At 52.6% G+C, this 11,579-nt stretch overlaps 2 protein-coding genes across 4 annotated transcripts in view; one reads left to right on the forward strand and one right to left on the reverse strand.

The window, feature by feature from the left end:
- The window catches only part of TG (thyroglobulin), a 200,039-nt gene that overhangs the window by 68,189 nt on the left and 120,271 nt on the right, over positions 1 to 11,579 (reverse strand). The gene's annotated exons all lie outside the window — the stretch shown is intronic.
- The window catches only part of SLA (Src like adaptor), a 32,428-nt gene that overhangs the window by 18,244 nt on the left and 2,605 nt on the right, over positions 1 to 11,579 (forward strand). For all 3 annotated transcript variants that reach the window (XM_037166663.2, XM_053661049.1, XM_037166662.2), the window contains 5 exons: positions 1,773 to 1,872; positions 2,701 to 2,787; positions 4,858 to 4,961; positions 7,336 to 7,467; positions 11,125 to 11,257. In XM_037166663.2, the coding sequence (XP_037022558.1) occupies positions 1,773 to 1,872; positions 2,701 to 2,787; positions 4,858 to 4,961; positions 7,336 to 7,467; positions 11,125 to 11,257 (556 nt within the window). The remainder of the gene's footprint in view (positions 1 to 1,772; positions 1,873 to 2,700; positions 2,788 to 4,857; positions 4,962 to 7,335; positions 7,468 to 11,124; positions 11,258 to 11,579) is intronic.

The following is an 11,579-nucleotide window of genomic DNA, read 5'->3' on the forward strand; positions in this document are numbered from 1 at the left end:
TCCCAAATTCTGTATCTGCAATTTCACATTCTTTTTCTTAAAGAGGACCTCCAAATTTACATACACCTTCATGCCCCACCAAACCTGGACCCACCTCTTACTAGAACTCAGGACTTCTGCCTTCAAGCCCAACACACACACATACTCTCTCTCTCTCTCTCTCCCCAGCTCTGCCTCTGATTTCTGGGCAGGGTCTGGGCTACACACCCCAGAAGGACCCCTTTTGTTAATTCAGTGACGTGGAATGTGAGGGAGGTCTCCCCACAGGTGCAGGTCAGGTCAGAGGCTTCTCTGGGTCAGCCCTTCTCAACTGACACTGCTCCTTGTCACAAGCCCGGACCCCCTTCCGTGACCACGGCCACTGTGAATCACTTTTGGTTTCCATTGCCCACCCAGTGACGGTTCACTCTCTGCAACTCAGTTTCCCCGAATGACTCATTCATTTGCCAGTTGATAAACAAATCCTGTGTCAGAAAGACCTCATTCACCTTTCTTCCTCATTCTAGTACTTAAGCTCTCTTTTGACTTGGCCTGGGGGCGACTGGATCACAGAAAGTGGCCTGTTGGGGCCATCGAGGCTGCCATGCCCGAGTGCTGGTTCTCCAGATTTTCCTGGGTGAACGAGGCAGGGAATGGCCCCTCTTACCGTTACCTGTGTATTCTCCAGAAGAGTCTAGAATGTGGGCTCCAGCAGAGCAGGGAGCCTGGGCTGGCTGTGTCCATCATGCTTGGCCTAGGGGAGGTGCTCAGTGAATAAATGTCAGTGAATGAATAAATGTTACCCCAAACTCTGAGTTCTGATGCCCAGCCAACAACGGAGTAATAAGTGTCAGAGCAAACAACCACTGCAGTTGATGATCTGTCAGGTGCCCCAACGTTAGCCTGAGTCCAATGCACCGGAACTAGGGCAAATCGCCAAGGCTGCGAAACGAGAACTCTGCTTACTGACGAAAACCAGATTCCTATCTTATCACTGCTTCTCTGCCCTGCAGTAAGCTGTGCTCATATCTGCGAAGGGGCGCATTTTCCCTCTCAGAACCTCACCGGAATTACTTTCAATATACAGACAATGAAAAGTTCTGACTTTTTCTTTCCCCACCATCCCTAAAATTAACTAGATCCCCAACATGGTTCCTTATGTTCTAGAAGGAAGAGGTGCTTTATTGACATTCAGAGTCAGTTTCCAGGGTCCAATGGCCCTCAGAATTCAGGTAGCCTAACCTCCAGCACCCCACAATGTTATCCCTGTGGGACCCTCAAGGCCCAGAGAGGGCACCTGGGGCGATGGCACTAAGAAGGGAGCCCCTTGTTATGTACAAGGTGGCGCCATCTCATCTCATAAGGTCCATGTCATGTTCATCTCATCTCATAAGGACCCTGGAATGGGGTGTCATCAGCCCTGCTTTAGAGGTTGAGAAATTGGGTCTGGTGGGCACTGGAGGGCTTGCCCGAGGTTGCACAAGTCAGTAGACATGGAGGCAGACCCTGAAGGCAGGCCTTGTGCCTACAACCCATGGGACACTGGGTCCCTGCTCCTCAGATGAGACCATCAGGGCCGAGGCAGGCCTGCCCCTCAGGGACCCCCCAGCACCCTATGCTGCCCCCCCCCGAAAAGAGGAGGCCCACTGTATAAACTGCTGTTTCAGAATAAGTCGGGTGTCTCTAGCCTCAAAAATGAGTCCCCAGGAGGGACTCATCTTTGCAGCCGCCCCTCACAAGACCCACCTTTAGCTCCTTGTAAACAAGAATCCTGATTGTCCCTGTTTCCCCAGGACTGGACGGCGACTACCTGGCTGTGCTGAGTGATTACCCATCTCCTGATATCAGCCCCCCAATATTTCGCCGAGGAGAGAAACTGCGTGTGATTTCTGAGTGAGTTTGCTTTCATAAACTTTTACAATAGTCTCAAGAAGAATGAACTCAATTTGCGGGGGGATGAGGGTGGGATGGTCAGGTTTCAGCTGTAGCTGTTCAATTCCACTTGGGCACTGGCCCTATTGTGGGGGAAGCATTTGGCCCATAAAGAAGTCCCTAAGGCTTCATCCCCCTCGATGCTGCCAGCATTTTGAAGCCTTCAGTGGCTCCCCATTGCCGACTGGATAACAGTTTAAATTGATCCTTTATGGTCCAAACTCTGCTTCTACATTAGCCTCATCTCCCACTGCGCATGCAGTGTTGGTATTAGTTGCCAGTGCAGACCTGGTGGGGGGAAGGACCCAGGGGTCTGAAAAAAGTGCTCCTGATAGACAAACAGCATTGCCTTCTGTCCCACTGTCTCTCCCTGATTCGAAATATGCTGTCGAGCAAGTGGGGGTTCTAATCCCCTTTTATTTAAATCTTCTTGGACACAGACATGGGAAACTGTCTTGGTTCTAGCATAAGGTATAAATCAGTACAAGCACACACTTAGTTTTTAAAAGCCTCCAATTGTGGAACATCAGCTGAAAGCATCTGCTGCTGATCTCTGGTGGCTGTTGCCAGCATGCGGGAAGATTTCCTAATCAGTATGGCATGGGGGGATAGACTTAAAAATTAAATCTTCCCATGGAGAAATCTGGGTCAACGTGGCCAATGACAGATCTTTAAAAAGGATGTTCCAATGCACCCCGGGTAAAATCTGATTACTCTGTTTGTTCATTCATTCATTCATTTGTTTGCTATTTAGCTGTGACGCTTTCCTACCTGTTCTCATTCTTATAGTGAAGGGGGCTGGTGGAAAGCCATTTCCCTTAGCACTGGCCGAGAGAGCTATATTCCTGGAATATGTGTGGCCAGAGTTTATCACGGGTGAGTACATGTCTCAAGTACCATCGATACAGCAGGATATTTATGCTAAGGATTCATGTGTGTACACAGAGAGATCCCAGCCTGCTAGAGTGGAAAGGAAGGCATTGGTTTGAGAAAGTCATTTCTACTCTCAATACAGTTCATAGGGAAGGGTGCCATCTTGGGCGAGCCCCTCGCACTGTCTAAAACTTGGTGGCCCCATCAGTAGGACAAAGGGGGTTAGACCTTTCAGCTCTAACTTGGCGTTCCTGGCACATGGCAATTGACACCCAGGAAAAATAAGGATGCAGCCGGTACAGTGGCTAAGTCAGTCTGCCTAGGTTCCAGTCCTGCCTCTGTCCCTCACTGGCTGTGACAGTAGGCAAGACACGCAAGATCATGCATCAGTTTCCTTTCCTTGCCTGTCAACTAGCGACCATAATACAGAATTATAGAAATAGTAATACAGAATAATGTGACCGCAGTACAGGGTTGTCAGGAAAAGGAGATGGGGTCACGCACGGATAATTCTTGGGACAATGCCTGGCACTGCAGTTAGCACTTGGTACACATCAGCTATATTCTTATCCAATCATATGCAAAGAACACTGAGCACCCAAAACGCTACATATCCAACTTGACAAACGCAGAATCAAGCAGAAAAGCAGAGACCTAAAAAACAATCAGGCATGGAGGATGAGGAAGCACACCGCACTGCCCCACAGTCTGTGGGGGAGGCCCTGCTGCCTGGATGGCGGCTGCGGAGGCCAGGCCCCCACCCCGGGCGGGGATGTGTGTGGCTCGGCTCCCCGACTTCCACGAAAGAGTTTTCCTGGTCTGCGGGTCTTCACACACACAGTGCTTCAGGGGCACCGAGCTGGCCCCGTCGGTGACCAGCCTGCATGCCACGGGGAGTGCGACATAAAGCAGCAGAGCATTAATGTCTCCACAGTGCGCCCTCATTCCACAGATCGAAAGCCAGGGTCCATTCACCGAAATACAACAAGTGGTTAAAAAAAAAAAAAAAGGATGTACAAGTGCTCTGAGTACATGGCAGCCAGCTGCTAACCAACCACCTGCTCCCACAGGGAGACTCGGCCAGGCCTGCGCTGCAGCATGAGCGAGGGCCCGTTCGCTGGGAACTGCCTTGTGCACAGAGCTGCTCCCAAAACACACTCAAAAGTGCCGGCCCCCCTACGGCAGGTGCACACCCCACGGGCAAGCTCAGTAACGTTCTACAATGGCTTTTCTTTGAGTGAAAAAAGCAAGAAACACATGCGAACACACAGAGCAATAACAGCTGTATTTAAAATAGGTTGGGAAAAGAAGGCAAAAAGGAAATACAACTAATGTCAAATGGTGTTTGTTAAGTTGAAACGAGGCATCACCATTTCTTTCTTTCTTGTGTCCATTTATTCATTCACAAATATATACCAAGCTCAATGACCTGGACATAAAAATGGGACCCCAAAGGACAGCCAGCATCCCTGCCCTCATGGGGCAGTAAGGAAGGGGCTGGGTAGCTAGATTGTAAGGGAGAAAGACATCACAGGAACTACCAAATAGGTACCTTATCAAGTTTTAGAATGCTTATGGATTACCTAATACAGAACAGGCCCAGTCCAGGTGGCATCTGAGAAAGGAGATAAGAAAGCTGTTTCTTGTTTTTTGTCTTTTGTCTTTTTTTTTTAGAGAGAGGGAAAGGGAGAGAAACATCAATGCGTGGTTGCCTCTCATGCACCCTCTACTGGGGACCTAGCTTGCAGCCCAGGCGTGTGCCCTGACTGGGAATCAAACAAGCGACCCTTTGGTTTGCAGGCAGGTGCTCAGTCCACTGAGCCACAGCAGCCAGGGCTGAAAGGCTGTTTTATGCATCTTTGTGTTCTCATTACTCAATGTAACACCTGACATGCAGTAGATACTAAGGAAGTTTATTTGAAAGATTAAAAGTATGAATGAATGAACTAGCGAAGAGTCCATTGCCCTCACCTTTTCAGTCCCAACAGTTCCACATAAACTGGCCCTCGATCTTAATTTCTGAACCTCCTCCCCACTTCCCCGCACACTCATGGCTGTCTCCCTGCTTCCCAGCTGGCTGTTTGAAGGGCTGGGCAGAGACAAGGCGGAGGAGCTGCTGCAGCTGCCGGACACGAAGATGGGCTCCTTCATGATCAGAGAGAGCGAGACAAAGAAAGGTGAGCGCCTCCAATGCACCTTTTCATGCTTGAGCCAGACAGGCAGGTTGGGCTCCTCACTAAATGGCTCATCCTCCCTCCTCCGGTGAAGCGCACAAATCAAACAGATGTGGTCAGCTACTGGCAGACCACACACCACCAGTGACGTCAGCACCAAAGCAAGGGGACTCGACCCAGAGAGTGGGGGCCTGGCCCCCTTTCAGGCCCTGCCGACTCCTCCCATCAACTGAGAAGAAAAGCGAATGCCAGGTGTAGGCAGCCCCCGGGCAGAGGGTGTGGCTTTGGACTAGGCCTGGCCTGTGCTCTCAAGCTCTGAGACTGGGGCAGGTCATCTACAGGAAAAAACCCCTCCCTTGCAAGGTGATGGAGCGATTCAAATGTCATGTTTGTGCTGGTCTCACTACACAGGAGACCCCACACTAGTTCCCTGTGTGCCCAACAGTGAAACCTGGTACCTTCAAGAATCGGAACAAGCAGATACAGACTCTTACCTACTCACCCCGGTCTGTTTCCTTACATCCCACACATTAAGTGATTCAGCAAAAGTGATACGGCAGGGCTTTGCCATGTTCAGAGCAAGGGTCCCTAATTCTAGTTTCAGCTACATGAATTATTGAGAAGTCACCCCCCCTCTCTGAGCCCAGGTTCCCTCATCTGTCACATGGGATTAAAAGGAGGGGAGTGCTGAGCATGGCGTCTGGGACACAGAATATGCACTTAAGCAGGTGCAAGACACTTAACAGCCTGGGCTTTCCAAGACCAAGTAAGACTAATAATAACTATTTAGATATATTTTCCAGGTCTTGGCCTGCGTCTTGCACACTTGCTATCAAAGAAGAGGAAACACAGAGTCTGAGAGGATTTTCCCAGCACCTATTAAGCAGCAGAGATGCTTGGTGCTGGTGCCCTTGACCAAAATGAGCAGCAGCCTTACTTTGGGGAAGCAGGGACCACAGATATGTAAAAAAATCTAATGACAACTTTCCCCTCAAAAACCTCATGTGCTAGAGGAGAGCAAGATCAAAGCGAAGGCAAACTTCCTGTGCATGTCCCAGGGTCCCCAAACAGGGGACCCAGACCCAGAGCCTCTGAGCTGGCATGGCTGGGGCAGGGAGAGCCCAGCCTGAGGCACCTGAATTGATCTAAAAATAAAGCTGGCAGAGCTGCAGCTGGGCCGGGCCCGGGTGGGGCGGCAGGCTCTGCTCCCTTGAGTATGCAAAGTTCTCATGAGTTTCCACCTGCCCCCTTCGGCCTACTTACCATACTTCAAGTCCCTGTCGACATTACCGGGACACACATGTGGGGCCGACTCAGAGGGCAAGTCTGGGCCAAGATAGAGACGCCCCCCCAAATCCTAGCCCAGAAGACTACTTGGGACAAGGGTCCAGCCCCAGGTCTGCTGTTTCCAAGCTGCACACTTCTGGCCACGTCAGCCAGGGGCTCAGAGCCTCAGTTTTCCCATCTATAAAGTAGGTGGGGATAACTCCTCCCCAGGTCTTTCTGGGATCTCATGCAGGTGTTGCTCCAAGACAGATCCCAGGCCAGCACAAGCAGCAAAGACTTGGTAAAATCTAGTACCCTCCCCTCTCTCCACCTCGGGCCCCTTTCACCCCTGGACCCCAGAGAATACAGCGCAGGAAGGGCTCCTGAACGTGCCCTCAGTCAACCCTCCAACTTTCCAGGGGCCAGTCACCGCTGGGAGAGGTACAGTGCTGGCCCAGGGTTCTGCTCTCACTAATCCATGTCGGGTCACGACTTAACGGTGCTTAAGGAGAAAGAAGGCACTTTACACATTTCTTAGCGAGACCTGGAGAAACGTCTCAACTGCCACTTCTTCAAAAGCCCTGAGGACACCCAGCCTAAGTTGAGGGAGTTGGGATGAGAAAATAGGGGCATCACTACGAGGCCCTCTCAAAGGGGCAGTGGCCCTGTGGGGACAGGGATGAGACAGCAGCACGGACAATTTAGAGAGTGCGTTCAGGAAGAACCCAAGGACGACCCCAGACAGATCCTGCCCTGTAGCAACCTACAACCCTAACCACTTAATCCAGCCGAAGGACCCAAAAAAGGGCGTGGAAACACCCCGTGTGGTCACCTTGCAAGGCAAAGACGAGGCCTGTGCGCCTGAAAACCCGTCCTGTAATGTGGTTCACATGATGTGGCTGCTGAAGTGTCACGTGGTCCCTAAAGTGCGAGCTGCGCCTGCACAGACGGGGTTCCTGTGGCTGCTGCTCCACAGAGGGCGTGCCTGCGCACCATCGCTGTGTCCCGAGGCTGAGAAAGTCTCTCTGCCTCAGGGGTGGTGGGCTCCTCAGTCAGCTGCCCTCGGGTGGGTTCACGTGGAAGCCACTGACTCGTCCTCCGTGCCCTGCAGGTTTCTACTCTCTGTCGGTGAGACATCGGCAGGTGAAGCATTACCGGATCTTCCGCCTGCCCAACAACTGGTACTACATTTCGCCCAGGCTCACCTTCCAGTGCCTGGAGGACCTGGTGAATCACTATTCCGGTAAGAAACGCTCCGCCGGGACAGGTCTATGGGGCCTCTTTGCTAACTGTCCTGGGGCGCCCTCCATCTAGGGTGCTCCTGGGTCACGCACACGTGCCAGGAGATGCGGGTTGCTCTCTGCCCCTGCTGCCTGCTCCATGCGCTCTTTTCCTGTTCGTTCAGACTGTAAATTTCAGACCAAACCAGGCTGCCTGCAAATGCCGCCTGAGTGGGTGAAACACAACTGATGTCACCTTCGCCCTCTCTCTGCCTGTGAATGAGAGCAGCCAGGATGCCCCTGTGTTCACAGCCACAGACAGCTGGGACTTGCTGAAGTGGACCATGCATTTGCAGGCCTCCAGGGGTTTGTTCTGAGACGCAGATCATTTCCTCTTTTCTGCATCTCAGAACCCTCCTTGGCCTTCAAGTGTTGAGTCTGCTCCAGCAGATGCCAGGGTTCTTAGAACTCCGCTCACTCTGCCCGGAGGCCTCGTTAACACTGTTCTGGCCTGTGTTTCCCAATGAGCTCTTCAAGACCAGGGGTTGTGCTTCATTCATTCACCTGCCCTTCCTGGACCCAGGAGAGAGGTCGAAATGTTCCACTCAGACCAGGACGAGGGCCATGTGCCAAGACGGCAGAAACAGAGCGAGGATTTTGACAGAGGAGATGGGAGAGTGTGGAGTTAGATGAGGAAATCTGAGTCAGACTAAAAGACCTGAATGCCAGGTCAGGAGCTGCACTTTTACCTTACAGAAAAGGGGGAAATAGTGAAAAGCTGGCTACGCATCTAAACCCGGGTCTGGAACCTCTGTGTTCGTGTCCCAGACCTTCTGGGCAACCTTGGGCCGGTCGTTCAACTCTGTGCCTCCTTTTCTTCTCTGTGTCGTGGAGATGCTAACTGTCCCCACCTCGGGGCACTGCACCATTCAGAGTTAGTGTGTGCCAAGTACTGGGGCTCTGACTGTCTCTCAGCAGGGTCATCCCTTCCCCCTCCTTCCCTTGAGCATTGAAGAGAGAAAGAGAGGGAGTTGCCTTCACTTTGTTAGTGTCTTCCCCTTACAGGTTCAGAAGGTCCGACCTCACACCCCCAGGGGTCTTTAGGGCATGGGGTCTTGAAGGGCATTTCGAGGAGAAAGGGAGAGTCCACAGGGCCTGGGTTATCACACTGGGCCTGTGAGAACTGCAGGTCATGAAGGCGGTGTGGCCGCATGGGGGACACAGGCCGGAGCTCAGATGTGGGCTCTGTGGGGCCCTGGACAAACCCTCCACCTCTCCTGGACTCGGCTCCCCACTCACAGAGGGTGGATGCAAGCAGCCCCCCATTGTAATGACTGCTGAACACAATCGTTCATGTGCTGCGGGCGTCACAGCCTGGCATGCGGCGGGTGCAAAATAAATGATAACAAGTATTATCTCTGTGATACCCGAAAACCTAGCAGCGTGGCTAAAAATGAAAGAGGAAGGGAGTCCTGGAAACAGTCAGCTTTTACTGATTATGAGTAAAGATTGGTTGTGGCTTTTAATAACAACCATACGAGAGGTATGCAGACCATGAGTTTTGCATAGGCAAAAGCAAACACGAAAAGGATGCCACCCCAGCGAGGATCTCACATACAGGGTGGTCCACGTGGCTTCCAGGCCAGGTCACCCGAGCACAGTGCACAGCATGGGGCAGGGCCTTCCAGAACTACCTGCCAGCCACCACATCAGTTAACAGATTGCAGTCATCCATTTACCCCTGTGAGTGACTGAAAAAGAACCAAAACCCTGAAATGCTTCCTGTGCCCCCAGGATCCCAACGTGGAAACAACAGGGGCAATTTCACCTCCCACCGGAGTCTTCCTCAAGGCACAGAGTCAGAGCAGTTGTGCACGAAGGGGCTACTTATACTCATAACCCTGAGGCCCTGGGGCAAATGACCTAACATCTGGAAGCCTCAGTTTCTTCATCTATAAAATGGGGGTGAAAATGCCTCTCATGGGGTTGCTGTTAGGACCCCCGAAACATCATGCATGTGAAGCGTCTGGCATCTGAAGTGTTCCGTGCACGGTGGTGACAGAACAGAGAGGGTGGGATGTGAATTCAGTTAAAACGGGGCCAGAAGAGTGCAGGCATGGGAGAAGGGGACCCTGGAATATAGAGCTGGAGCTGAAAGGTGTGAGAGGAATGAGTGTTCTAGAGCGTTCTGCAGAGGGGGAGAATCAGACAAGTGTGTCCAGGCCCCAGAGGCCACACAAATTTCTTTCTTCTCCGTTCTGGAGGCAATGAGTTGCTTTTGGAACAACTGCCTGGTTCTGAGTCCATGAAACACTTTGGGTCCCACTTCTGTGCCCTTGGGCAGGTGACCTGATGCCAGGACCCTCAGTCTCCTCATTCCCCAAACTGGGACTCACCGTCCTGACTGCTCAGTGACGTGGCCTCACTGAAATGATGCATAACAGGCCAGCTCAGCACTGGACTCAGGTCAGGTGCTCACATGCACTGGTTCCCTTTCTCTTTGCCGAACTTCCTTTTTCACCGGAAGGACCGACCTCCCTCAGGCAGGACTGTCTCAGAGTCCCCCACCTGGGCTGTGCAGTCCACCGCTTTCCTCAGTCTTCGTGTCTCACTCAGTGCGTCCCCCAACCCAGGAGGCCACTCAGTTCCCCAACCCGTAACAGCTAGCTATTTCAGCTTCACACCCATTAAGCTCCCTCTGACCTCAGGGTCCAGTCTCACATTCCGTGGGGCCGCGTGGGTGGACGTTCGGGTTCACGGTGACAGGCAGACTGATGCTGGAACAAGGCGTCACTGACTGCCACCCCGTGATGGCCTGGGCTTGCTTCCTTGCTACTACTTCCCTTCATTCTTTGGCGAGGTCACCCCAACCTTGCTCCATAAGATGGGAGGTGGAGACACCCATTGCTGTAACTCTCTCCCTAAAACCTGGTGGTGTGTCCCGCTGGAGGCCAGCAGCACCCGGCCCCCTTGGCCGGCCACTCTATTGCCTTGTGACATGAGAGCAGTGGGGGGCAGCCGGAGGAAGCCCACTCAGAATTTGGCCCATTTATCGGAATGTCTGAGCGCAGCCAGAATCCGCCTTTCCTGCCATGACATGGGCTAGGAGAAGGCTTCCGAGAGATGGAGGTTACAGCTTAATGTTCCTGGAAAGGGGGGGGGCCTGGAAGCTCAGGCACGTTATACTAGCTGGGGGAGGGAAGAAATGGACTTAATTTTCACGCCCTTTGTGCCTGAATATCTGGAGTAAAGAAGAGAGGGTTTTGTTCACTTTATTTCGTCCCCTTTCTCTTTCACCTTGAATCTTTGTTTTTCTCCTCCTCTTCTGTGCCTTTTATCTTTTTGGACCTGTCTTTACTCCCTCCTCTCCCCTTCCTCGCTCTCTTGCCTTCTTCTCCCCTCCCCCTTTCCTTCCTCCTCTCTCTTCCCTGTCTTCTTCCATCCTTTCTTTCACCCTCCTTTCTTCCCGTACACGTGCCCAGCCCACCACGCTGTATTAAATGCTGCTCCGTGTGCTGTGGAAAACCAGTGTTGTACACAGAGCCCCTGAACCCCACTGCCCCGCACACAAGAGCTTCACCGTCGTTGATGGAGCTCTGCCGGATGGTCCCTCGGCCCCACTCCCCACACCGGCTGCAGCAACTCGGCGTCACTGACTGGCGGTCTGTTTCCCTCCTCAGAGGTGGCCGATGGCCTCTGCTGTGTGCTGACCACACCCTGCCTCACTCAGAGCACAGCTACCCCCGCAGTGAGAGCCACCGACTCCCCCATCACCCTGCGCCAGAAGACCCTGGACTGGAAGAGGGTGTCCAGGTACGGTGTCTCTGTGTGTGTGTGTGTTATGTGTGTGTCTCTGTGTGTGTCCTCCATGAACACATGAGCCTGCCACATGGAAACCAGGGACAGTCACAGCTGTCCCTGCTGAAACGTGACAGAGGGCACGCTGAGCGGGTACAGACCCCTGGAGTCCCCCTGTCCCCTGGGAGACAGAGCAGCGCCGGGGCCTCACACAGCAGGTGGCATGACCCCAGCCACTCCCTGCCAGGGCTCCCAGCTCCCCAGTTCTGCAAACATTTCCCAAGTCCTCATTCAATGTTAGCAGGACATTTTCTACCTGAAAGATACCACCTTTGTT

Source organism: Artibeus jamaicensis, unplaced genomic scaffold (genome assembly GCF_021234435.1).
Source record: "Artibeus jamaicensis isolate MK-2021 breed Jamaican fruit bat unplaced genomic scaffold, CSHL_Jam_final scaffold_916, whole genome shotgun sequence".
Classification (NCBI taxonomy): Eukaryota; Metazoa; Chordata; class Mammalia; order Chiroptera; family Phyllostomidae; genus Artibeus; species Artibeus jamaicensis.